The sequence below is a fragment of the Trichoderma ghanense genome, assembly GCF_004382785.1.
Source record: "Trichoderma ghanense strain CCMA-1212 chromosome Unknown scaffold_3, whole genome shotgun sequence".
Lineage (NCBI taxonomy): Eukaryota > Fungi > Ascomycota > Sordariomycetes > Hypocreales > Hypocreaceae > Trichoderma > Trichoderma ghanense.
The window spans coordinates 1,342,824-1,369,506 of NW_027395666.1; the positions used below are offsets into that span (position 1 = coordinate 1,342,824).

The 26,683-nt window shown below is 54.2% G+C and overlaps 8 protein-coding genes across 8 annotated transcripts; 4 read left to right on the top strand and 4 right to left on the bottom strand.

Moving 5' to 3' along the window:
- Positions 1 to 358: 358 nt before the first annotated feature.
- Positions 359 to 1,559, top strand: CCMA1212_003759 (uncharacterized protein; the record flags this gene model as incomplete). Its single annotated transcript, XM_073701094.1, has 2 exons — positions 359 to 403; positions 522 to 1,559. 2 exons carry the CDS (start codon positions 359 to 361, stop codon positions 1,557 to 1,559), a joined length of 1,083 nt encoding a protein of 360 aa, XP_073560756.1.
- Positions 1,560 to 1,814: 255 nt separating this feature from the next.
- On the bottom strand, positions 1,815 to 3,768 carry CCMA1212_003760 (uncharacterized protein; the record flags this gene model as incomplete). Its single annotated transcript, XM_073701095.1, has 4 exons — positions 1,815 to 3,179; positions 3,236 to 3,248; positions 3,312 to 3,411; positions 3,477 to 3,768. The coding sequence occupies 4 exons, from the start codon at positions 3,766 to 3,768 to the stop codon at positions 1,815 to 1,817; spliced, it is 1,770 nt and encodes a 589-aa protein (XP_073560309.1).
- Positions 3,769 to 4,855: 1,087 nt separating this feature from the next.
- Positions 4,856 to 5,463, bottom strand: CCMA1212_003761 (uncharacterized protein; the record flags this gene model as incomplete). The annotated part of the gene is made up of 3 exons (XM_073701096.1): positions 4,856 to 5,077; positions 5,153 to 5,257; positions 5,320 to 5,463. The coding sequence occupies 3 exons, from the start codon at positions 5,461 to 5,463 to the stop codon at positions 4,856 to 4,858; spliced, it is 471 nt and encodes a 156-aa protein (XP_073560310.1).
- An 862-nt stretch (positions 5,464 to 6,325) lies between these two features.
- Positions 6,326 to 9,586, top strand: CCMA1212_003762 (uncharacterized protein; the record flags this gene model as incomplete). Its single annotated transcript, XM_073701097.1, has 1 exon — positions 6,326 to 9,586. The coding sequence occupies one exon, from the start codon at positions 6,326 to 6,328 to the stop codon at positions 9,584 to 9,586; it is 3,261 nt and encodes a 1,086-aa protein (XP_073560311.1).
- Positions 9,587 to 13,515: 3,929 nt separating this feature from the next.
- On the bottom strand, positions 13,516 to 15,787 carry CCMA1212_003763 (uncharacterized protein; the record flags this gene model as incomplete). Its single annotated transcript, XM_073701098.1, has 3 exons — positions 13,516 to 15,305; positions 15,364 to 15,673; positions 15,749 to 15,787. 3 exons carry the CDS (start codon positions 15,785 to 15,787, stop codon positions 13,516 to 13,518), a joined length of 2,139 nt encoding a protein of 712 aa, XP_073560312.1.
- A 6,970-nt stretch (positions 15,788 to 22,757) lies between these two features.
- On the top strand, positions 22,758 to 25,067 carry CCMA1212_003764 (Leukotriene A-4 hydrolase-like protein; the record flags this gene model as incomplete). The annotated part of the gene is made up of 6 exons (XM_073701099.1): positions 22,758 to 22,762; positions 22,802 to 23,796; positions 23,860 to 23,995; positions 24,047 to 24,153; positions 24,205 to 24,599; positions 24,690 to 25,067. 6 exons carry the CDS (start codon positions 22,758 to 22,760, stop codon positions 25,065 to 25,067), a joined length of 2,016 nt encoding a protein of 671 aa, XP_073560313.1.
- Positions 25,068 to 25,237: 170 nt separating this feature from the next.
- On the bottom strand, positions 25,238 to 25,695 carry CCMA1212_003765 (uncharacterized protein; the record flags this gene model as incomplete). The annotated part of the gene is made up of 2 exons (XM_073701100.1): positions 25,238 to 25,456; positions 25,558 to 25,695. 2 exons carry the CDS (start codon positions 25,693 to 25,695, stop codon positions 25,238 to 25,240), a joined length of 357 nt encoding a protein of 118 aa, XP_073560314.1.
- Positions 25,696 to 25,970: 275 nt separating this feature from the next.
- CCMA1212_003766 (uncharacterized protein) lies at positions 25,971 to 26,388 on the top strand (the record flags this gene model as incomplete). The annotated part of the gene is made up of 2 exons (XM_073701101.1): positions 25,971 to 26,059; positions 26,115 to 26,388. The coding sequence occupies 2 exons, from the start codon at positions 25,971 to 25,973 to the stop codon at positions 26,386 to 26,388; spliced, it is 363 nt and encodes a 120-aa protein (XP_073560315.1).
- Positions 26,389 to 26,683: the final 295 nt, after the last annotated feature.

The following is a 26,683-nucleotide window of genomic DNA, read 5'->3' on the forward strand; positions in this document are numbered from 1 at the left end:
CTTAAGCGCCGTGGTGTTGTTCAGCGCATCAAGTTTCAGCGAAAGAATCTGCCAAACCTCTCACGTGCATGTTGCTCTCTGCCACAAATTTCAACAAGAATATCTCAATTTAAAAAGACAGACTCACAATCGACCCATTCCAAAGAATTTCCCTTCTTGAGCTCATGTCTTGAGGGGCATTCGCTTTGTGTTACCAAACAAAGAAGCAGCCGAGGCTCACGAGACCCCCTGCAGAGATTACATCAGACTTGATTTATCGATAAGAGCCGCCGGCCAGCTTGTCCTCAACACCAAACAAATTGTTGCCAACCTTCACTTCACCCCAGCATCACAAGAGCACGATGCTTCACGCCATATCATGTCGCAATTCCTCTCCATCATAGGGTGGTCCTTCCTCCCCAATGTAAGCGTTCCACCATCCACTCAGTTCCTGCAGAAACACAACTGCGACTCCTCCATATCCAGGCCACGAGATCAAGTCAAGGTAAACCAACTAACCCCCGTCGCTTCACCTCTTACAGATCGCAACGTCCTGGATCCAGACCATCTACTATGGCCTCACCATCCGCGCCGGCGACCCCCGCCCGCAGCCCGGCAGCCCGCGCTTCAACCACCACCGCCGCAACATCCACATCCTCGTCATAGCAGCCTACCTCGCCTACACAATCTACGAGGCCGACTACGACCTCCGCCGCCAGGGCTCCTTCTACACAGATCTGGGCGTCCCCTTCTCCGCCTCCGACCGCGACATCAAGTCCCGCTTCCGCCGCCTCGCCGCCCTGCACCACCCCGACAAGGCCGGCGCCGCCTCCTCCTCCGACTCGGCCGCCTACTTCATCCACCTCAAAGCCGCCAGCGACACCCTGCAGGACGCCGCCAAGCGCTTCGCCTACGAGCGCTTCGGGCCCGAGACGGTCGCCTGGCAAAAGTGCGTCACCGTCAAGGACTACGTCTCCCGCGGCGTCTTCTCGGGCATCCTGCCGCACTACGCCGTCGCCGCCGGCTCCATCTACGTCCTCGGCCTGCTGGGCTACATGGACTTTGGCAAGTTCTACCGCTGGCTGATCCTGCTGAGCCTCTGCGTCTTTGAGATCCAGGCCGTCACCCGGCCGAGGTTCCCGATCTTGTTGGAGGGCCTCAACTTCGTCTTCGCGGCTACGGCTTCCCACCCGCCGTATCTGCCGTTTCAACTCATTTCGCTTGCGCGGAAACTCACGATTACGATATACATTGCCTTGTCACAAATCGGCCCGCTGTTGAAGATGGACGCGTCTCCCTCGAGACGGTCTGCTGATGACGAGAACGAGCTGCTTATTCAGGGCTTGAACCGCCTGGAGACTATTACCGGCCAGTTCGACGCCGACTCGACCCGCCTGATGGACATGGAAATGGCGCCCTTCAAGGGAGATGCAGAGGCCACGGCCAATTTGCAAGGGAAGATGAGAGAGTGGTTGATCCAGAACACGATTCGGGCGGATCCGATGGTGCGCGATGCCTTGGGCACTTCGCTGAGAAAGCGGCGAGTTGACGTTCCCGCTGGCGCCAAGGGCAATAGATAGATAGACGGCGATAGATATTGGGAAACGGTTTGCATGCCTAGCGTAGCATAAATGAAGTCTATTGTGAGACAATGCCAAACGGACCGTGCCTGGTCGCTGGCTCTATCATATCGAACTCGAGCCGATCTCCAATGTCCAACCACTATCGAAAGGAGCTATGATGACCCATGTAGAAACGAAGAAATACGTGTACAAATCAATTTTCCCACACTTGATTGTACCAGTGATGTCCAGCCTTCTAATAAAGCAAGATGCCTACAGCCGTTGCGCACCCCGAGTTTCAATCGGAATCAGACACATGGCCACAAACGCCGCCAAGATCAAGATCGCAGACATGTATATGGGCGTAGTCGACCCGTCTCCAGGAATATTCGCCGCCAGGATCGGCGCCATCAGGCCCGTGAGTCGATTAAGGAAGCTCGCCACTCCTGTGCCCGCGCCTCTAACGGGGGCAGGGAAGATCTCCGGCGTGAAGGCATACAAGACGCCGTACATGATGTTCTGGGCAAAAGCCTCGATGCAGGAAAAGATGAGTTGGGCGGTGGGCGTGGTGCCGTACACTGCGAAGATGAAGAGGAAGATTGCCGAGACGACGGTGGAGCTGGCTAGTGTTCCGCGACGGCCGAGGAAGGGAGATGGGTGGTCGACGAGGTAAGCGGCAAGGAGACTGCCGGGGACGCCCATGATGGACGTGATGGCATAGTTGCGGTATGTGACGCCGGATATCGCCGAGGTCTCGGACTGCATTGCCTCACTACCCGCATCGGAGTCGTGATGAGAGAGGTACTGGGGCAGGAAGGCGTTGAACAGCGGATACCCCATTCCTATTGTTGCCCAGCAAAACCACACCAGGGAGGTTGCAACAGCCAAAGTCTTGGTTTGGAACAGCGGCCGCAGTCGATCGGCCGAGAAAGCGCCAAGTTTCTCTTTCAGAATATTGGACCGCGGTGCCGAGGACACGGAATACCGACGAGCAACACGACTGGACTGCTCCGGATCCTCCGCCGCGACCAGGTCGAGAATTTCCGAGGTGAGCCACGTCTTGGCGCCGTTCCGAGAGGCGATACCGTGAACGACAGCAACGGCCTCGTGCTGGCGGCCTTGGTTCAGGAGGAACTTGGGCGACTCGAACATGTGGAAGAGGAAGAAGCGGATGCAGAACATGACAAAGGTGATGATGCCGATGGTCAGAATAAAATATCGCCAGCCAATGTCGACGGGCCACTGGGCGATGAAGAACCACGCCACGAGAGAAGACACCAGCTGTCCGATCGGCCACCACACCGACAGCAGCGTCAGGAGCGAACTTGAGGCGTCTGGCAGAAACTCCAGGAACAAGGCGCCATCGACTGGCAGATTTCCGCCAACGCCGAAGCCGAATGCGCCGTACAGGAAGCATACGGCCCCCCAGCTTTGGCCGTACGCAGCCAAGATGCCAAAGATGCTCGTGATCAGTAGCGTCATGTTGAATGCGATTCGGCGGCCAACGAGATCGGATCCAATACCCCAGAGGAAGCTGCCCAGGGAGAGGCCGATAAAGCAAGAGCTTGTGGTATACCTCACAGTCTTTTCCGGTATGTCAAACTCGGCTGATAAGGATGGCAAGGTCAGTGAGACGCCCTATGCTGCATGTTAGCACGATCCAAGAGGATTCATCAACGAGTTATCCAGCGCACTTGTAACCATAGACTGTATGGCATGTTAGTCAATCATTCGAGCCAAACAGAGCTGAGGAGATGGGCTCTTCCTTACTTGTCAGCAAACCACCCAAAACCACACAGTATAAAGAGCTGCCAGTTGTACCGCCCCATGCCAATGTCTTGGATCGCCTTGTTGATGAGCTTTGATTTAACTGTTGTTGAGGCTCAGTCGCAGTTCATTTCCATCATCTCCGGAGCTTCTTTCGCAACCACTCACTTTCATAGTCCGTCCATTTCCCTCTTTTGCCTTGCCTCATCTCCGCCCTCAGCCCCTCAATGGTGTACTCGGCGGCATTCATCAGCAACATGCCCTCGCCCTGGTCGTCCTTTGCCGAGTTCACTTCGTCATCGTCATCCTCTGCGCTGTCGTCCTGCGCTTCAAATTCGACCCTCCCAACCCGCGCCGAGTGGCTGTGAAGATGGGCTTCTTCCAGAGAAACCAGGACTCCGGCATAGTCGTCCGCCGACTCGGTGCGCCCGAGTCCAGCCAGCCACGAGATGACATGCATGGTGAGAAGCAACAGTCGCGCCGGCGCAACCGAGGTGAAGGACCGCCAAAAGGATGAAATGAGGTTAAACCATTAAAACAAGATACAGCTGTATAGTATGAGGTCGTCCATGAGGTCAAGAAGGAAAGAAGGAGGAGGTGATGGCACGTCGTCGGAAGTCGGCTGAGATAACAGTTGCCCAAAATGGTGGCTGATGTGGAATCAAGTTGCTGTTCTGACGTCCGGTTAGGTAAGCCAACGCAAGGGATGGGATGGGATGAGATGAATGTATCAAGAAAGGCGGAGTCTGCAAACGGCGGCAAAGCGACGCCGTGATGGCATCAAGCTCCGTCTGATGAGGCACGTGTCCTTCCGTTATGGCAAGGCGAAGAATAGACAGCAGACCTGACGGTGTGCAGAGAAAGAAGGGGCTGAGAAAAGAGCATCGGAACAGTCAGGATGGGGATCGACAGATGACAAGCAAGTCATTAGGGAGCATCACAGTGAAGGAGTCGGTGACGCCCCCGTGCGCCCAATCATAGGGGGCTTCAGCGCTACTTTAGTCAAGGCTGAGACCCTGGATCTCCATGTTCAAGCTGCCTTGGCGACACCCCTCAACCTCTCTTGGGGGCGCAAGTCTATTCAAGCGCCCCTAAGCCGAGGTGCGTCACACGGGATCTCACAGAGGCCCCGAGGGCTTCTGCTAAAGCAAGACGTTGGCCAATCGCTGGATCCAAGGCAGTCGTGATGGAGAGACATCAGGCAATTCTAGTGTTGTACCGTTGGTGGTCGAGTAGACACCATTCATTGCCTAACGTACGAAAGAAAGGGCAAGATCCATGCATCCCTTGCCAATACCGAAACTTTTCTGACCAGAGGTATCGTATCGTAATAAATCACATCAAATCATCGGTCAAATCAAACCGTTCAGCCATTCCAACCATGGTGGCAGCCGCAAACCCGAAATCATGGGCGTCATCGTGTCCAGCTAGGCACCAGCCTGCTGTATCATAAGACACATAGTAGAACCTCCCAACTCCAACCTTGAAAAAGAAAAACAAACAGCCTTCGACGGCCAAGTGCATCAAGCTCCATAAGGAGGCGTCGCCTAGTCGTCTTCTTCATCTTCATCGCTGGTCGCTTCGATGTTGGACTTGTCCGACTTGGATTTCTTGGGGGCCTTGGGAACGCTGGGCTCTTCAATGTCCATCTCGTCGGGGTCGTCCACGTCCTGACCCATCGCTCGCAACGCCGCGTTGATACCGGGAGCTGCTTTTATCAGCGCCAGGTATTGCTCGACAGAGAGGGAGATGCCCTTTTGCGCAAGCACCTATTAGTATCGAGTCCAGAGCATCTCGGTCCATCACGTCCACCATTTGGCCAGAATGCGTGCGCGCAACCATACCTTCTTCCCGGGGAGCATCTTTCCATCCTTCTCGTAGTACTCGCGAATGTTGACGAGGCACATCTTCTTGAACTGGGAGACTCCCACGCGTCGCTTGTTGGACAACTGCGCAGAGCCGTCAGTAAGCGAAGCGCGCAAGGCCTGTTTCATCAGCGGCGAAAGCGCACCTCCCAGTACGGATTGCCCTCGTCGTCTTTGCCATCCGGCGCACTGGCAGCAGCGGCGCTCTTGTTCTTCTTTGCGACCGAGGAGCGGGGGACGTCGTCGTCGCTGTCGTCGCCCGCTCGTCGCTTCTTGGTGGAGGGAGGCATATCGTCTCTCGGTGGAGTAAACAGACGTTGGCGTTTCTTTTTGAGGGAAAGAGATACGAATAAATCGCAATAATGAGAAACACTCGGGATGTTTTGCGTTTGCGATCAAGAGATGCTTGATGCGGCGCGTGGAGCTTCGAAAGTGGGCTGCTAGACGCGTCAGGGCCGCTTAAGTGGTTTTACCAGAGCTTCAGGCGGGGGGATCTGTCTGATGGTCACGCCAGCTCACTTGCATTGATTGTTTCATGCATGGAAGCTGGGGGGAGGACAATTGATGGAGTGAGAATGCTTCACATATAGCAGGGTTAATGATGGTGCAATATTTCGGTAGACAATTCACTGCATTCAGAATACCAAGGCGAAAGAATTGGAACGAAATCAACCGTTTTCCATCGTCTTCTGCATCCGTGTTTTGAAAATCGGCGCCAAGGGCAGCCCAGGTGCAGCAGTGGAGGCCGCAGCTCCAAATATAGAGGCTCGAGGCCGCTGCAACTGCACCGCTGACCCGCATTTCGCCCCTAGAAAGGAGAATTGCGGGAGGCAGCCTCACCAGAGGGTCCCAGTAATTGCATGTCCAGGGCAGCCCACGATCAGTCCATTCCAATCCCATCCCAACTCTCGCGATCCATTGATACCGTCTCGACCCCCTTCTTTCCACAGCGGACAGTCGCTGCGCCCTGCATTTGTCTCTCCAGCATTCCGGCCTCTCCGTCTTCATCTTGATCCCTCCCTTAACAGCGGCATTGGGCTCTGCTTGACATGGTTCCCCCTCCCTGCGGCCTCACGAGACGCTGATAGTGTAGAGAAATCGGCTGTTGGCGTCAAGCTACCAACAAGCTCTGCGCTGCTCTACCCAACCCCAATGAGCTCAATCGCACCCGATCTTGCGCAGCGTCGCGACGACTCCGAGCTGGCCTCGGTTGAACCACCCAGTCGCGCCGGACCAGGCGGAAACGACGACGCGCCCGAGGATTACGCCAGCAGTAAGACGAGTGGTCATCATGCCCCCAAGAGCCCCGAATGCGACTTCAAGTCATTAGGGGCCGGGGAATCAAGGGCAGCGCAATCGTCACCAGAGTCCAGCCTCGTCTCCCAAACGATACAGTTCTTCGCGACCGCAACGCCAGCAACTCTCGCAGGACTCGGCGTCGGAATCTCGGCGGTAACATACGCTGTCCTGGGGCGGCTTGGTCTCGTGCTGATAGGGGCATTCGGCGGCGTCGTCTCCTTCATCATCTGGGAGTCGAAGAATCCCGAGTTGGCAAAGACGATTCGCGGTGAGGATGGCCCGCGGGTGCTGGACAGGGTCTGGGCAGACTTGACAGCCGCCAGAGCCCTGGAGAAGCAGGACGACGACGACGACGACGACCCTTCGAATCGCATGCGAGGCTTCGACGACTTTCGTCCGGAGACGAGAGACGCGCTGAGCGGCCTTGTCGACTCAATTGTCCAGAACTACATCAACTGGTGGTACACTCCTCTTGTGCCTTCCGACCACGCCTTTCCTCTTTCTTGTCGCAAGACCATCACCTCCTATCTGCTGGCGATATCGAATCGAATGTGTCGCAAGCGGCCGGCCGACGCCTTCCTCGACCTCCTGACCAACTCGACCTCCATGATCATCGTCTTTCTCTCAGAACTCGCCACCGCCTTTTCCGAACTACCACCCGACACGAACATGGGCGCCGCCGATACTATATACAACTACCTGGCAGAGAACCCCGACTCGCGCCTCGCCAATCTTCTCAACAAGAGACAGCAGGCGACGAAATTCAAGATGGTGTCTGAAGACTTGCTCGCATTCCTCGACAAGAGCGCCTACAACTGCGATCCTGCACGCATCTTCTTGCGAGAGATTCTGGCAAACTCGGTGCTCGAGCAGACGCTGCAGCAATGCAGCAGAGCCGAGTGGATCAACGGCTGGATCGTATACCTTTTGGAGGCGGGAGAGCCCAACTTGAATCAGGCAATTGACGTCGGCATGCAGACCGGCCGCGACGTTGCCAACAATGTCTTTGCCGACTTGGATGGCAATGTTGGCAATGTCGGCATCGCAAAGCCTCGACGCGGTAGCAACGACCAAGGCCAGGCTCGACGGAAAGAGTCTGCCCACAAGAAGAAGCTGAGTAAGGCTGACGAGGAACTGGAAGAGGCCATGGTGGAAATGAAACGAATGAACGCCATGATCGCCGAGGATGACGAGCGACGGAAACGAGCATCGACGTTGACGGAGGCGTCTGAGCGCTCAAAGCAGAGCATGGACCTGATGACGAGTGGAGATGGGGAAGCCCAAAAGAGCGGAACTACCGCAGAAGCACTGTCACCGACTTCCAACCGGTACTCGCCTCGTGGAGCGTCGGTGGATGGCGTGTCGAGCAAAAGCGACACGATTTACACTCCTCACACGCCACGGTCGACAGATTCTGCCAGCCAAGCATCATCTCCAAAGGAGAACAAGGACCAGACCTTTACAAGCTTTGACCAAATCGTCCCTCCAGGCCAGCATCAGCACGAAAGCGATGAGGAGGCGCCGCGAAAGGAGCCTCTTACTCTACACAACGCCTCTTTCACACTACACGACGACGGCTCAGGGGACAATGGCAAGATCAAGAGCAAGCCGAACACAGACTACCTGATCCAGGTCGAGCCATCGTCCTCTCACTACCCCGGTTGGATGATCGTAAGGCGATACTCCGACTTTGAGACTCTTCATGAGATCCTGAGGCGAATCGCGGCAGTGTCGGGGGCCACGGCGTTTATGGAACTGCACAAGGAGTTGCCCAGCTGGAAGATTCACACCAGGGAGTCTCTCCGCGGCGAACTGGAGAGGTATCTGCGGGATGCCTGTTGGTATCAGGCGCTGGCAGAGAGCGAGGGCATGAAGCGATTCCTCGAAAAGTCCCAGGGCCACACGCACGGCAACTCCAAGTCCTTTGGCTGGGAAACAATGGGCAAGAACATGCTCGAGGTGCTGTCCATCGGCCCCAAGGGAGCCATGGAAGGCGGCAAGAGCCTCGTCGGAGGCGTTAGCGGCGTCTTTGGCAACCTGGCGGGCCTGAGCCGCAAGTCGACTTCCCAGTCTGTCGACGTTGGTGGCCCGAGTGCGAACCGGCTGTCCATCTCATCCAACTCGGCAAACCGGGTAGAAAGCATTGCACGCTCGCCCGCGAGGTCGGAGCGCGCCAGCCTCGATAGCCAGAGGTCGTCGGTGATTGCGACTCAGCCGGGCAGGGTTGCGCCCATGGAGCGGATGCTCAGCTTCACCTCCCCCAACAGCAGCGAGACGGACCTGCGCCTGGGCCAGAGAGGCCGGCTCGACTCCATCTCCACGTCGGTAAGCGCTCGGCCCAGCATGGAGCATAGCAGAACGTCCAGCTTGGCCGCGCTTCGGTCGCCATCCTCGATCAGCCTCGACTTCACCAAGCTCCCGCCGCCCCCAGACGAGATTAGCGACGATTACGAATCGCACGAGTTTGAGCCGAAGTCGCGCAGGAAGGACGGCGGCATCATGGAGGACCCCAGCCGCAACAACAGCTCGCAGGCCCTCAACGGATCGGCCTCCGCACCGGCGTTATCCGGCAAGAAGGCCCAGGCCCAGGCCCAGGCCAAGCCCGCGCGCCAGTACACGCAGCTAAGCGAGGCGGAAACCCGGGTGGCCGTCGAGCTCATCTTTGCCGTCATCAACGAGATGTACACGCTCTCGTCGGCCTGGAACATCCGGCGCACGCTCCTCGCGGCAGCCAAGTCGTTCCTGTTGCGCCCCGGCAACCCCTCGCTCCTGACGGTGCAGAACCTCATCCAGTCGTCCGTGATTGACGCCAACACGTCGGACGCGGGCATCGCGACCCTCCTGCGCAAGGTGCGGGAGAATACCATGCCCACGGAGCAGGAGCAGGCGTTGTGGCCCGCGGAGCCGACGGAGGAGGAGAAGAAGCAGCTGGCCGTCAAGGCGCGCAAGCTGCTCATCCAGAGCGGCGTGCCGGCGGCGCTGATGGGCGTCATGGGACAGTCTGCCACCGGGGAAGCCCTGGGGCGGGTGTTTGACTGCTTGCAGATCGAGGAGATTGCCCGGGGGCTGATATTTGGCCTGATACTGCAGGCAGTGAGGATTCTTACGCACTGATGATGTCCAGGATCGATAACAGTGATGATAACGCGCGCATGGTCTAGTACGAGGTTCGGGGGTTTTGACGACCCGAGCATTGTTGATTACTGGGTATTAGGTATTACTGCCTTGACCGGGAATTGTCCACGGTACCGGGGCAGATGGGACGCTTACATGTATAACGCGGCATACGAAGGCTCTGCTACGAGTGACCGGGAAGGGAAACCGGCGCTTTTTCTTCTTTTGATATTGTGCTATGACACGGGGCGGGAAGAGAATATGATACCTCGTTGCCTTTAATTCATGATTGGATGGGTGAATAGACGCTTTCTTTGTTAATGATGATAAATGTGTTCTCTTGCTTTTCCTTTTCTAAACACTTTCCTCTCGTGTCCAGGGAGCTGTACTATCAGTAGCTGCTAAGACAGCCGAAACCACACTCCGTCCACCCTTCATCCACCACTCACGCCATCTCCCATCTCCCATCTCCCATCTCTCAATTCTCTCCATCTTTTTTTTCTTTTCCTTTCCCCTTCCCTTGCAGCTACTCCGTACAGAGGGGGTGCGTGCCACCTTCGGGACTCGGAATGCAACGCGAGCCTCCCCGACTGTAGTCAAACTCGAACGAGGACCTTGGCAAACCGGCGTTGAACGTGGGACGGATTAGTGCTTGGCACTTCCTACATTGAAAAGAATCGGCTTTCGGAGAGGGGGCCAAAGGGGGAGAGAGAAGTTGTGGATCGTTTGGGCCCTCATGTCCGTGGATCGGCAATGCTGAATGATTATATTATGCGTCTCTATCTACTATTTTTTTTCCCCGTTTGTCTACTTGTTTTTATAAGTTTCCCCTATACTCTGCATATCCAATATCAAGCAAGCTGATAAGTCATACAAGCATAACACTGTAAAGTGACGATCGAAATGAAGGCATCAACTGCATATCCTCATCGACTACCCCCCCAAGACCAGGGATCATGACTCTGCCCCCCGGCTCTCGTCCACCTTGCCACTTGCGAAGTGATCCGAAGGGTCACTACTGTACTTACCCAGTATATCAGTTGGTCCAAGGGGATATATCGTTTAGTGTTCCGAGCCACATGTACGTGATGGTGCTAGCAGGGGAAGACCGTAACAGTCCTCCGTCGCCGAGTGTCAAATTTCTCGTTCGCGTGTCCTGGGATCCGGGTTTGCGAGTCTCGGGCCCCCCTTGTTCGTTTGGTTAAGCATCCAATGTAGTCTAATGGTTTCCCCAGCTTTCCTTGGTCTAGCACTTGATAACTGCTACAAGGACATGGACTACACCAAAATGCTGTCTCGCTCATTCTTGCAAGATTTCCGTGACACAAACTGTCAACCACTCACACCCATCACCCATGACAGAAGCCATCCAACAACCCTCTCTCCGTCCAGCAACACCAAGTAAGTCTCCTCTCCCCATATCATACTCATGCCCATACCCATCAACTGCCCACTCTCCCACTCTCCCACCGTTTATGCATACATGTACCCAAACCCACAATCTAGTCAACAACCAGCCTAGCCCTGCCCGCCTCTCTCTAGATGATGTTCGCTTCCGCTTTAGCCCACGGAGCTCATGGCCGCTTCCGGCATCAGATCCTCCCGCCCCGGCAGGCCGTTGAAACCGCCACCTTTTTTTTTTTTTTTTTTTTTTTTTTCTTTGCTTCCTTTTCCGTCTATCAATATTTCCTTTTTCCATTCATCTCCGCCTAAGCTATACCAGCATCTAGCAACTCATCCATGCATCCTTCAACAACTCGCCTCGCCGCCAATTAACCAAACTATTACTCTTCCAATACTAGCATCCCTCTCCTCAGCCCCCGCGCTGCAAAAGCTATAGCTGCAATCATCCAGTCCCTGCATGCATGCATGCAATTGAAAGCTTCCCCCCCAGCTTAGAAGAAACGCATGCAAGAGCCGTCACTTGAACATCAACCACCCTCTACCTACGGTAATTCAATCACCTTTACCGTCACCGTCACCGTCACCGTCACCACGCCAAAACCAGCCACCTCTAACACGAAACGAAACGAACCTCTGCCCCCCCCTTGAACCCTCCGCACTTTTCCGTATACTAGTTATCACCAAGCCACTCACTCACCCACTCACTCACTCAACTCGTCACCACCAAACATTCATCAAGATAAGAAAACAGAATCAGAAGCAAGAAAACCCAAGTCTCGATCCCATCTCGTTTCAAAACCCACTCAGCAAGAGCCAAGCCCAGAAAGAAGCCTCCAAAAAAAAATCACATCTCCGTCCAATCCAAGACCCACACTCAAACTTGCATGGGCTTTCCGTCGCTTTTTAACCCATCATTCTGATCATTTTTTTTCCTGCTTCAAATCACAAACTCGCTTAAAGAACAGACGAGAATGCAGCGCTCCCCTGGCTCAATAGATGCTCTGCAGGCAAGGCAGGTTTCCTGTCCCCCTTGCTTCCCCGGTTCTAAATCGCGACGTTGGTCTTGGTTGCTTATCGGACATGATCCGGTCCAATCGCTTCGCGTTAATACCTTGTTCCTGGATATGTACTTTGTAATTACTCTGTAAGTTGTAGGCCGCGCGATGAACTCCTGCACAGCGCCTTTTTGGCAAGTAGATGTTAGACACGGCATCGCCCATAATCACACTCAAGTGCCTCATTCTCGTAACAAAGGCCAATCTATATACAACCACAGAATCACAAAAAGCACCAATATACCTACCTACCTTACGCATACCATAACAAAAGCATCCGATCCATCACCCCGTCCCTGCAGCCTCCCGCCAACCTTACCATGCCTCACAATCCCACCCATCAAAGACACCGACACCTGTCAAAACGAAACAAAGGACACAAAAAACAAAGCAAAAGTGACACAATCACAAACGACACAGATCCAGCTAGGCAAAACCCGCAGCACCCGGCCACCATCTTCCATCCCCTGCGGCCGATGATGCACCTTTGTCGGCCGACTAAAGCCCACGATACCACCGCCCGTCCCCCGAAGTATTAGTCATGACACGAGTTCCATCACCTCCGGATTGGGTTACAACTTGTTTCGATTTGATTTGATGGACCGGTATTACCTCGCACCTTGTCACAGACGAGGTTTTACACGAGGCAAATCACTTGTAGCAGCAGTTGAGACTAATGGTGATAGTAGCAGTAGAATATTCAGCCGCCTTCGAAACTCCCAAGAGCATAACATTTTCCTACATTCCGCACTAAAATACACAGATTCATACAACTTTTCCAGTTGCCGCCTCCGCCCGCTAGCCGTTTCGCTTCCCATGTCCATGTCCATGCCTCGACTGTTTCAGTGCCTTGGACTTCTTGATCCGTCTATTCAAAGACTGAATCAACGTTGTCCCCGCTAGTAGGCTGCGTCAAGTACTCACGGATGTCCCCGCATCCAACGATGAAAGAAAAAGAAAGTAGAGAAAAAGGACAAAGGAGACGATCAGAAGTTGTGGAAAATGGCTAGCATTTCAGAAAGATGAGCACTGGCAATGTCTGTCGAGTGCTTCGATGCATAATGTATGTAATAAAAGCTGTGGCGCACGCCCGGCTGGCCAGTCACTGTCGCATAACGGCTGTTTTTCAACCCCGAAAGAAATAGACATTAAACAAAAAACATCGATGCAGATGCCTGGGCATGGCGTGTATGTAGTAAACGAGTGGCTGATGCAAAATGCGGAATTGAAACAAGTAAATGGTTCGTAACCGGGTATCAAAAAGGCCTGGGCTGTGTGGCCAGGATGCTTCTATGCAAAGGAGTGACGAGAAGAAGACAGAAGACGCGATGCAACGCCTGTAAATGAGTGAGATGGTCCGGAGAAACTGACCAAATGATCCAAAGTAAGAAGAGAAAAGGAAAGAAAGTGAAAGGAAATAGAAATAGAAAGAAGAGAGAGGAGAGGGAAGAGGCAGAAAGGAGGCAGGGTTTATTTTGGCTTAAAGACGGCACTGGTGAGGAACACTTCACCATCCCTCGGCACGTCCTTGAGAGGAGGTACAGGAGCAGGTGGCGAAAGCGGCTGGTTGTTGGGAGTGGCCGGGCGGTAAAAAGTACTCTTCAGCATCAGCGGCGGCGCGGCAAGGGTGGGAGAGTCTGGTTGGGCGCTGAGCCTCAGGTTGCTCCTCGACTGCTTCTGACCAATTCGCAGGAACTCGGTCTGGTTCCCGTCGAGAACGGGCAAGGTGACAGGCTCAGGAGTGGCGCCGAATTCTGGGGCGGTGTTGGACTCGGGGCTGCTGCTAGACTCGGGAGTGACATTGTTCATCCGGATGATCTCGTCCTCGACGTCCGTCAGCAGGGCGAACAGCTCATCGCCGGCATAGATACGGATGCTCTCTCCGTCCGAGCTCTTCATCGTCGACGTCCTTGTCAGTTCGGTCTTGCTTTGCGCCTCAACCTCTTCAGCGGGGAGTTCCAGGATCATGCTGGGGACCTGGGCCACAACGCGCAGCGGTGGTGGTGAAGCGCTCACGGGGCGGCTGCTGGGCGTCGGCCTGTCAGGGCTTCGGGGCGGCGTGGTGATGTCCCGCACAGCTCGGGCCTGCATCGGTGAGGCCGGCCGCATCGGTGTCGATGGTGGCAATGCCGCTGACTGCAAAGGCGAGGCCGTCTCTCCACCGACGTTGAGTATTGCGGCTGCAGCAATGTGTTCGAGCAGCTTCTGTCGAACGCGGGTGCGCCTGTTCTCGGCCCGCTCCAGCTTAATCACCCAGCCGTCGATCGAGGCGTCCAGCTCTGCCAGCGCCTCCTCCTGTCGAAGCATTGAGTCGGCGCTCAACCGGGACCCCCGCATTGGTGATCGGAGATATTGGCAGATGCGAGAGTGAAAGTTGCGGCGGCCGTTCCGCAGGGAGTTGTAGGTGCGGCGAAGGTACTCGACTCGTTCGTCCAGCTTTCGAAGCTCCTTGGATAGGCGTTCAACATCATCCACCTGCAGCACCTCGAACCTCTCGGCCTGGCCAAGAGCCTGTTGGCGAAGAATGCCCAGGTCATTGGCGCTCATCTGGCTCACGGCCTGCAGTGGTCTGCAGCCGGAAGGAAGCTCTTCGAATGCGCGCTGCTCCGCACTCTTGGATCGCTTCTTCTCGCCCCTGCCCGTATGTGGGTTGACCGGGTGAGAGTTGCTCTTCTTGTGCTGCTCGCCTCGCTTCTTCGTCCTGCCTCTGTCCTGGGCCCCCTGAGAGTCCGAGGCAAGACGCCTGTGGCTCGAGGAGCCTTCCTCAGGTCGGGTAGCGCTCAATGGCGTACGAGAGGGGATCTCCCACTGCTTCGCGGTGGCGGATCTGGGTTCCAATGTCGAGGCCGAGATAGGGGTCGGCAGCGTGGTGGCTGAGTTGGCAATTGCGCTTCCGGAGCTGGCAGGGCGACTCGCATCCGAGGCAGTAGAGCTGCTGACAGGAGTCAAGTATTGGCTGGGGCCATTTCCCAGCAGCGGCGCACTGTCGGTCCGCAGAAGCATCGGAGGAGGGGAGGGTTGCTGAACATCGTGCAAGAAGGTAAGCTGCTGTGGCTCGGGGATGACCAGGGGTGCCAGCCGCTTTGGTGAGGGCAGACGAGGAGGCTGAGAGCCCACTGGCCGCCTCTGCACATCCGTCTGCTTGGGAGGTGTGTATGTCGCTTTACCGAGCCTCAATGGGCCGGCTCGGTCTCTTGCTGAGTCGTCTTGGGGGGGACTGCCAGCACGCTCTCGCCACGCTGGGAGACCCGGTATTGTCGCTATGCAGTCATGTTAGCAATGCAGCAGGAGGGGTTCCACTGGGTAGTAGAGCCTTACGAGAGTCCATGGCGACTTCTTGGACCGTCGTCATGGGGCCCAGGTCCGGGATGTTGTTGGCCTTTCGACGCCGGGCGATAGGCTGTTGGTTCAGCTTGATCTTCAGTGCCGGGATCGTGCCCAGCTTCTCGGTATTCTTGTTGCTGTTCATTGCGAGGGCAAACGCGGTATCAGGATCCACCGACGAGTTGTTGCTCGGGACAGGCGACTGCCTCCCCTTGGGGAAGAGCTGATATTTCCCTTGCCCATCCTGCTGCATCCTTTTCGAGCTTGGCCTTTCGGTCTCGGGCAGGGCCGCCGGCGGCGCTGACTGAAGGGCAGAAGCAAGTTAGCCGTGCTGAGCTTCGTATACAAGCCGACCCAGCGTGGGGAGTGATGAGCTTACGGAAAGGATTGAAAAGGCTGAAGCCAGAGTTTTCGACATTGTGTTCTGTTCGACCCCGTTCATGCAGGCTGCAATGTGGTTCATCACTCTGGGGGAAATCGTAGGGGGGCTTGGTCCTTCAAAGGTCACCGTGTGTAGAGGGAAGACACAGTCATCCAGCTCCAGGTGAGATCGAGGTGCAAGTCGTATGCCTCAGACAAGCGTGCTACACAATCAACATCCTCAGCGGTTCTTTTCTCCCGTCCAGTCAACGAGGAGAGCAAGACAGCTTGGAACCAGGCGAGGAGGGTATACTTGTATATCTGCGCTCTCGGCAAGACGGAGCCTGGAGGCCAAGAGGCATTGGACTCCGGACGAGGGCCCTGCCAGCAGGCTAGCGTGGAGAAACATGGTATGTCCACCCTGTCTCCTCTTCGCTTGCACCCGGCCTGCGAAGGGGGAATGCACCAGCAGGAGACAGGCCAGGCCAGCGGGTATCCAGGACCAGGTGTGAAGCTCTAGCTGGGCTGGGGGTGAGGTTTCCGAGTCTCTCTCTCTCTCTCTCTCTCTGTGCCTGTGACACGGGTGCATTGGGTGGCTGTACAGACACCCATGGCCAAGAGAGTGGCCCGTGTTAAGAGTCGAGCAGGCTCCGGCCGAGGGCGTCCAAAGCGGCATAGAGCGCTCGAACCCCTGGCAGCAGGAGGAGCATGGCAGCAAGGAGTCAAACGCTAGGCCCCTGGACAGTCTCGACCCGTTCTTCAGGTCGAGGCGTCTTCCCCACCCGCTCAAGGATATCCTTGCCTGCCATGATGTTTGCCCGCACCAATCCGATCTGTCGGGCGATTGCGTTCTAGCACCGGTTTTCGGGGGGTTGCGAGGGCGAGAAGGCTCTTCGATGATTCACGGCGACGCGAGGAAAATACGAAAAATAAAATAAGAATAAAATTAGAAAAAGAGACGAGGCCCTGTCTGTTGACGGTGACGGGGCCCATCTAGTGTCGGTGGGGGTTGGTTTGGTTTCAGGCGCCAGTGCTCTGCTTCTAATCTTGTTAGCAGACGAGTACATACCATATCAAGGTGCCTTTTGTTCTGCTTTTGCTGTAATTCTGCTGTCATTGTTGCGTTTTGTTCTGTTTTGTCATAGTTCGTCTCTGTTGTGGGCGCGTTGCGGGCAAGCATCGACACCCCAGCAGCGAGATGCACAGGCGGAGGCGACACAGTTGTTTCTTCGAGACCAGTCGACAATCGTCCGATAACACTGATTGGTTTGCATCGACGCCTTGCCATTGACTGCATACTTCAGTCTGATAATGAAGAATGATTTTACCAGAGATGGCAGCCTTGCAGGCGAGGAATTAGAAATCGAACTTGACGCCTGGAAGCCCAGGCCGCAACTCGTATGATATGGCGAGAGTTACCTACATGTAGGCAGGAGCGAGGTTCAGGTGCAACTGCAACACAAGCGAGGCTACAATGCTGCACGTGTGCGCGAGCCCCTGGGTATTGATTGTTCCGGCAGGCTCTGCACCCTGATAAGGCACAGGCAGCTCTCCAGCTCTAGCTCTCCCCAAGTTGTTTACGACCTTCCCAACTCTGTATAGCAGGGAACTCCGTGTGAAGACGAGAGAATATACGATGGCTCTTTTTTCATCGCATACAGTAGATGCAAAGCTTGTTTCTCAGATCCTTGAGCTCTTGAATATTCTCCACTCCTCTCTGCGCAGTTGCCAATCTAGTATGTCGCAGATCACAGCCTTCTTGCACGTATAGACCTGAAGCCTTTCGCTTCTGAGGGGGCGACGGATCCTGCATTTGCCCTTTTCGCCTTTTACCCTGTTTTGACTCTTCTGTTTTCGGCTTCGTAAAGCATCAGAGTGACCGAAATATTTCCCTTTATAGCCAAGGCAGCGAGTGCCTGCATATGCATGCATTTATGACAGCATCATGGTGATCCTCCGCATCCAATCAGTTTCTGCTCTGCCTCACCAATGGGGGCTGCTGGGGGGCTGAAGAGCGATAGTATGGCTCCAAGGAAGAGGCTGCAGCATAGTTGATGTCAGGTACAGTTATCCAATCGTTTCTTGTTTTGTGTCTGTAACGGTTTCATGATCTTATTAACTTGCACTCTGCGTGTAAGTTGGTGGACTACCCTATCTTGTTCTCGCTGTATTTGGAGTTGACAACATCATTGCCCCATCGATGCAATTTCTTCGAATCTATGATTATAATGTTATCTTGTCTTTGTAAACACACAGTTCTACAGCCCTTGATTGGCACCAATGGCAGAATCGGAAGTCGGTAGATTTTGGTATTCAAAAGGTGCAGAAGGTCGAGTGGAATCTGCTCACTAACGGAGGCATCTCTGCGGATCATCGGGCTATTGCGTCGTTGTCGATGCACGGCACGTCCGATGGCGCACAGGTGATTGACACCAATGCCTGTGAAAATCCGCTCCGAAGGTGATCTCACAATAACAGCATGACACTTTTGTGGAGGTGGGCTTGGCGATCTGCTGAATCCTTCGTGTGATGCAAGTTAATGAAGCTATCCAGGTAGCTCAAGGGCACAACAACAGCTGATGCCTGCATACTAGCCCAGCACGAAGCAATAAAGCAATAAAGAGCACGTTTCAGGGAAGCTCTTTCTTCTCGTAATTGCCAAAAGGGCAAGTAAAAGTCATGGGATGTGCCGTTCATACGTTCTAGAAGCCGTACAAGCTCTCCAACAACGGTGATGGGGAGCTACCCCTTGTGATCAACTTACAAACATCTCGATCCTACACACCCTCCCAGAAACGCAGCTCGATGCACGAAACGGCTCCTCGATTTCTCAATAGAGCATAGCTATGAGACTTGATGTGATCATCGCGCCTCTTGGAACCCAAATCTAATACGACGCCTCGTCATGCACGCACATCAATGCACACCCACAGCTCTCCACGGTGCATCTTCACGCATCGGACTTTGCTGGAGCTTCATTTTTTCGATTATTCTACTTACAAATCTCAAGCACAACCCCGGCAGGGCACAGACTCGCGTGCCTGTAGCTATGCGTCAAAGCCCTGGCCATCTTCTCCGCTTTATCGCTGTCAATGCGCAAAATCGACACGGCAAGGGGTCGAGCATATTCTGGGCTAATTCCACGACTGGAGTACGTCGGAGAAAGGTGAGTAGAGTGTCCACCGCAATATCGTATTTCAGCCCGGATGGCTGCTCTCCCGTAGAAAAGTTCTCTCTCGGAAATCACCGACAGCTACCGCATGATTACGGCATTCATGCATCACCAACCCTACGCAAAACCTTATCTCGTGATGCTGCTATAGGAAGGTTAAACGTCAGATCCTAGTGCTTCCTCTCAATCACCCTGCCTATAATGATTCCTTCGAACAGAGAAGCATATTCTGGAAGATCTCAGCTTGCTCAAGGCATCGCCATCGCAGGTGTGGTTGCGTCCCATCTGTGCGCTGGTTTGGAGTATACCGATTGGATACAGTTGGGGGTTCCAGTTTCGTTTCACCCCCCCGGAACCGACTCCTGCTCAGAAAGGTACAAGTACAAGGACAGTTTGCGGGGAATCAAAATCCACATAGAGATGTTAGTAGCAGCTGCCAAGGAGCCAATTGGAACAAGTGTTTCCCTCTCTACTAATGTCGAGCCCTGGTAAGAAGCAGAACAGAACGATTGGCGTCGGCAGTGGGTTGAGCCTAGCAAAGACCTCGATTTTGGATAGCCTCGAATTGGTGATTCACAAACGAACTCGATGTACGGCCCCACTTCATCGCCGATTGTTGGTGGAGGATTTTGGCTTGCCTTTGTTCTACACGCCGCTAAACTCAACCTCCTTCAAGCCACAGGAAAACGCAACTGTGATGCTTCGAACTGCCAAAAATCGAAAGGGCCGTTCATCAATCAAGTGCAATTTCGTTTGCAGGAACACGGCTCGTCGGCCCAAGTCTGCAACATCGGCAGTGCCTTCTTCTGCTTAGACAGGAACACTGGCCATCCAATGTTTAACCAGGTATCATCAAGGAGCCTCATGGGCTGCTGAGCCTCAAATCCTCCGTCGCGTTTGATTTTCTTCCCGCCCTCAGCACTAAGCCCAGCGCCGCTCTGCTGTCAAGTTGCCAGAAAACTTGCGAGTTGACATGGCTGGTACCATGGCGTTTCAGAGCTTGGGTTAAAACGCGGTGCGTCCGTTGCGTCGCCCGCATGATTACGACCCCACAAGCGCCTTGACCTTCAGAACGGTTCAACGATGTCTGCCGTGGTGTATCCACAGGATGCTTGTTTGTGTCGAGATTTCGAGACTGGTGCGTGTGCAAGATGGTGAATGAAAGATCATTCTGGAAACGGCATCTTCGATTACGAAACAGAAGAAACATGATTCTGTAGCATGGCAGTGTCATTTCTGGTAGGTAGTATACCACATGGCTTATTGTCCGGTCTTCATCCTAGATCTCAACATGCGAGGGAGTCTGTGTATGTAACTGTCCTAAACAGTATGTGCTCAGGGTAATGGTCCATTGCCTCACTCGACCCTAGAGACGGCGATATACACGTTCACAGGAGGCTGAAACAACCCTTTCTTTTTGTTGATGCCCTAAGTACCGACCACTCGTGCCACCCCTTACACAATGTCTGCCGACTAGCCACTATTCTATGAATCATTGACCCAGAAGAAGAGTTGGAGAGAGGGAGAAGACCGTATCGGCACTGTTGGGTCAACTTTTCATGGCCCATCGTTGGCGTCCTTCGAGCGAAGCCGGTTGGCTCAGTCCCCAACGCTGGAAAAGAGGAGAAGGGACAAGAACGGGAGAGACTACAAGCACCATGGAGCCGCCGCTTACAGATACTACTAAGTATGCTGTTGACCAGTGGCTACCTACTTGTGCTCTCCAATCAGCCAGTGGTACTCCTGCTCGCCTGTAGCGTGGTCTTCTTCTACTCTCTGGCCTGACTCGCTCTGCCGGCTAAGTAGCATACTGTCCACATGATGAGGCGAGTGAAGTTTCTTCTCCATCCTCTCTGAAGTGAACAGCATGGCGCTCATGGAGGCGAGTCCGCCATGGAGTCAAATATACCCTTGCTGCTTCCAGATAGGTCATCAGGCTTTTCGGTGTTACAGTCGAGCTTCTAGGTATATCCATTGTTCCTCTCATGCAATCCAACAATACTATCCTAAAACTCTACCGGCGGCCTTTGTACCGAGGGCCTAAAGAAGTACCGGGGTGTCCCGATCATCGGGAGGAGTTGAGGAGGGGATGAAGCGCCACCAAATCCTGTGGGTTGAGTTTCCCACTCTGAGTTCTCATCGAGTAGGCCGAGTAAGTCGCCGAAGTGTTGAAACACGCTATGCGCGACGTTTACACGTAGTGTGATGAATAAAAGTGTAGATGGATGGGACGGTTAGACTGTTTGAACCTGTAGAAGAGAAAAGGTCAACACAGCTGTCATACTCACGTAGATGGTTTCTCATGACAAGATTTTCTATGGCGCAAAACTTGATAATATCAACCTTGATGGTACATCAATCGTTCGTGTTAGCCATATCGCCGATGGGTAGAGTGATTGAGGAGTCGTAGTGGAGTTGTGTGACAGGTACTGCAGCACATCACGGCTCTCAGCAGGCTGTGTGCCTACTTCACTCTCGACCGGCATCCAACATACAAGGTAAGTACTATACGATCACGGCGAGGTTATTATAGCGATGGAGTGATAATATGTAGAAGTCTGGCTGATACTTTGCCGGTCAAGGTATCAGTCCCAATAAATGCTCCATAGAAGACCGAAAGCAACTATGGAAAGTTTGAAAATTCGACTTCTTGACAATAATTTTCTCTCCGCAGAAGGTGATGGAAAGAACGCAGGCTGCTACAACAAATCTGACTCGTCATGGCGTGCCTATATGGATGAAAGATTTTGCTTCTCTGGACTCCGAGGGTTCCATATCTTACTAGGAAGCTTGGAACTTCCCTAGTAGCTGCCAAGGGACACTTTGTATTTTCACCGTCTTGAAGTTGAGAATGGAACCCTCCTCTTACAGATCCATCCCTGTTCGCCACTCGAGAAGGATTTGCAAACCTCATATTGCATTATCATGGACGTGACTTTCACCTTATACATGTACCCAACACGAGCTTCTGCCTCTCAAGTGCTTGGACTGAAGCCAGCACCCAAGCAGACACGTCGAGAATTGAAACAACATGTAAGTCAGGGTATTGACAGCCGCAGTTGATGTTTCGCTTTACAGCAGTGAAAAGCAGGGATGCCACGGCGCGATCAGTCCGATCTGGCACTTGGAAGACGGTCCCGTAAGGGCGTTTCTGCGGCTCCGCACAAACTGATCCGGTCTCCATTCTCGACCGTTTTTTCCCATCGCCTTAGCAATTGGAAACAATGGACTAGGCTGAAGTGGCTCTCTGTGAAATTTTGACACCTCTCCAGGGAGCCCGGCTAAGCTGGAGTATCCCGGTAGATTTTTGATGCTTGAAACAACAAGCCGAGATGGTTTTTTTTTTTTTTTTCCGATTCTTCGTCTTACGGTTGGCCGTTGTTTCAGGTGCCCAGCGGCCACGCGATGGCGGGGAGCCGCTGGGAAGCCGATTGTTTCATGGCCGGTCTAGTATGTCAAGTTTCTCTCGATTGATGCGATATCTTGCAAAGGGAAAGTGTGAAAACCTGAAAGAAAAGAGTCATTGAAAGATCAAATACCCCCCATCGGTCTGTTAGACGGTAGCCCGGGTAGATACCGTAATCATAACGGTCGGCCATGATGAGCCGAAAGAGCCCACAGTGGAAACCCAAGCAAGGCCGCAAGTGGCTCGGCACGTGATGCTCCTCGAATCGGAATCCCACAATTGCAGAGGATCTTTTGCAAGCCTGCTCGATGAATGGAGTGTCGTTCAGTTCCCACGAGCTTTGAGCGCGGCTTGAGTCGGTCCTACTGCTCCATCTGGCTGGTCGTTATGAGATAGAGCGGCAGAGAGAGTAGGAAAAAAAAAACCAACAGTCTCCAGTTGTGAAGCCACATGTCGTGCTTTTCCCTCCAACTGAGAGTCCGTCTTCTGCGCAGCTGCACGAGTCGCACCACCGCCCGCCACTGCTTCGGCTACAGCTTGAGCTACACTTCCGGCCTCAGTCCGAGTCCGAGCTACAGCTACAGCTACAGCTCCAGCTCCAGCTCCAGCTATTTCAGCTATTCCAGCTACTCCAGCCATTGCAGCTACTCCTCCAGGCGGGGCTTCGCAACCACCCACGTCAACACCATGGCCGCCACTCGCGATCCCACCACCCTCTCCAACTACGGCGCCTGGCGCACCAGGCACACCAGCGCCAGCTTCAACATCGACTTCGACAACAAGCGCCTCAAGGGTTCCGTTGTCCTGCAGCTCGAGAGCGAGACCGACAAGCAGAGCACCGAGATCATCCTCGACTCGCGCTTCGTCAAGGTCTCGTCCGTCACCGTCGACGATGCCGCTGCCCAGTGGGAGCTCAAGCCGCACTCGGACCCCTTTGGCGCGCCGCTGCACATCCAGGTGCCCAATGGCGCGGCCAAGGGCGACGTCGTCAGCGTGGCCATTGAGCTCGAGACGACCAGCAAGTGCACCGCGCTGCAGTGGTTGACGCCCGCCCAAACCTCCAACAAGAAGCACCCCTACATGTTCTCCCAGTGCCAGGCCATCAACGCGCGCTCCATCTTCCCCTGCCAGGACACCCCCGACGTCAAGTCCACCATCAGCTTCAAGTTCACGTCGACGCTGCCCGTTGTCGCCAGCGGCGTTGCCGTGGGCGACCACACGGCGACTCCCGGCGTCGAGAAGGTGTACGAGTTTGAGCAAAAGGTGCCCATTCCCTCGTACCTGTTCGCCGTTGCCTCTGGCGACATCGTCGCGGCCCCCATCGGCTCCCGCAGCAAGGTGGTGACGGGCCCCAATGAGCTCAAGGGCTGCCAGTGGGAGCTGGAGCGAGACATGGAGAAGTTCCTGGAAATCGCCGAGAGCATCGTCTTCCCGTACAGGTGGGGAGAGTACAACGTGCTCGTGCTGCCCCCCAGCTTCCCATACGGAGGTTAGAACTTCTCCCACGTGTGCATCATGCTTCGGTGGCTTACATTGACGTGATGTGTCTTAGGCATGGAGAACCCTATTTACACTTTTGCTACCCCCACAATCATCAGCGGCGACAGGCAGAATGTGGACGTCATTGCTCACGAGCTTGCCCACAGCTGGAGCGGCAACTTGGTGTCTAATGCCAGTTGGGAGCACTTGTAAGTATCACTGACTGTGTTTGGGAGATTGATCTGACTGAAGTGTGGCAGCTGGCTGAATGAGGGCTGGACGGTGTATCTGGAGCGACGAATCGAGGCTGCCGTCCACGGCGAGCCCCAGTTTGACTTTTCTTCCATCATTGGATGGAAGGCCCTCGGTGAGTATTTATCCAGTACCTGAACTAAAAGAGATCTAACCGCGAGCTCAGAGGATGCCGTTGCACACTTTGGCAAGGACCACGAGTACACCAAGCTCATCATCAGCCACGACAACGTGGACCCCGAGGACGTGTACAGCACTGTGGCCTACGAAAAGGGCTTCCACTTCCTCTACTACCTGGATCGCCTCGTTGGCCGAGACAACTTCAACAAGTTCATCCCCCACTACTTCACAAAGTGGGCTGGCAAGTCTCTCGACTCCTTTGAGTTCCGGGACACATTCGTAGACTTCTTCAACAACCTGGGCGACGAGGAGATCAAGCAGAAGGTTGCCACCATTGACTGGGAGGGCAGGTTCTATACTCCTGGCCTGCCTCCCAAGCCCGAGTTTGACACCACGCTTGCCAGCCAGTGCTACGAGCTGGCTGAGAAGTGGAAGGATGCTGTAAGTCTGGTTCTCTCTATTACTTCTCTCCGGGCATCCAAACTCTATATCTCTCTGGCAAGCGTCGCATTCTAACTGCGCAAACAATAGTCCTATGAGCCTAGCCCCAAGGATGTCGAATCCTTCTCTTCCAACCAAAAGATTGTCTTCCTCGAGAAGCTGCAGCAGTTCGAGCCCCTGAGCGCCGAACGAGCCCAGCTCCTCGGCAGCGTCTACGACCTGCTCAACACCCAGAACGTCGAGCTCAAGTTTGCCTACCTCCAGCTCGCCCTCAAGGCCAACGACGCCAGCAGCTACCAGACCACGGCCGATCTGCTCGGAAAGGTCGGCCGGATGAAGTTTGTGCGACCCTTGTTCCGCTCCCTGAACAAGGTTGACCGGAACCTCGCTCTGGAGACGTTTGCCAAGAACAAGGACTTTTACCACCCCATCTGCAGGGGTATGGTGGAAAAGGATCTCGGTGTCTAGGTTGGCGCCACCCCCCCCCTAATTTACGGCCAATGAAAAGAAATCTGTAAAAAGAAGTAAAAGAAGAAAAAAAGCAGCATGTGGAATACCATTCTTCAGGTCATGCCTACTTTGCCTCGGTGCCATGTACTAGTGTGGTAACCTTGTCTATGTGTTCCAATATGCGATTGTTACTCTAGCCATGTCGAAGCCTTCATGCTTTCCGACCACTTCTGCCCCTCTTTTCGCTCAAACTTCTCAAGTCCCTGGACGTCCGCAGCGCCAAAGTTGCCGTACAGGTGCGGGAACCCAGATTCCCACTTGACCGGATCAGCCAGCTTTGCCAGCTCGAGCTTGATGAGCCACAGCTCAGTCGCATCCGTGAAGAACAAGTCGGCCGTGTTCGGGACCTAGTATTTTCACGACATCAGACATAAGCTACATATTACCCCAGCCATGCAGCACTTTACGGCTTCGATGTGAGGGGATATTGTTTGCGGGTTTCAAGTACCTGCGTAGCTGTGCTTAGGTGAACGAAGCCGTCGTTTGCATCGAGTTGGGAGAGGGGGAATTTCTCAGGGAGGGGATCTTGCGGAGGGGTGGGCAAGATTTTGTAGATGTATCTGGGGAGAGGACTGGGGGCTGTCATTGTCGATAAGGGGGTATCTGTTGTCCCTACTCGAATATGTGAAGATGAGAAATCGATATGGATGCGGTTGAGCGCAAGAAAAGCGCAAGTGTCAGCAATGAAGGGAATATCTGACCAGATGTCATACTGTGCATGATCAATCTTATATACACGGTACGGTTTGCGATGCTTAGCGCGGGGTTTCTGTTAAGAGCACACAGTTCGTGCTAACAAAACCGACCAACGAAGCTGCATGTTGCGGACCCCCAATGAAAGTTTGCTGAGCTCACAGAGCCATGTCGTGGGGGCCTGTTCCCTCCAAGCTCTGTCTGCTCTCCCAGCTACAAGATGTCCCCGTCGGTGACAAGGTGAGGTTTTTGGGATGGTACGTCAGACACGGCTCCTCTCCCTCGTGTGCACCTGCTTAAGCTTGACAACAGCGTCATCTCATACGATACCGCAACGGCATGCCTCAAGCTGGGGCACATGTACCCCCCGGGGACCAACGAGACTGTCCAAGTCGACATTGAGCTGGTTCTTGAGACTATCCAACCCGGGCTGACGCAGGTCGGGCAATGGGTTAATGTTGTAGGGTATATCCGAGAGGGCAAAGGATCGCCTGTGCATGTCCAGGCACTGCTTGCGTGGCTGACGGGGCCGTTGGATCTTGGGCGGTATGAGAAGAACTTGCAGGATCAGGTGGCACGGGCTTGATGGGCTTTGACTGTGTGAACTGAAACCTGAGAGTACGAAGGGAGCAGGCATCGGTGCGGGTTGGGCGTTGATTTCATAAAGGAAGTTCTTGATACCAGCAGCATTGGTCATAGACACCGTCTGTACATCATATTCAGATACTTGATATGAGACAGCAAGACGGAACAAGGCAATAGAAGGATAAGATCAGCAATGGACGCTCATAGAGAACAGTGAAGCCACGGCACGGCGACGCAGAAGCACATCATCACTGAAGAACGACGTACCCATAGCTGTAGAGCCCATCAACCTTGGA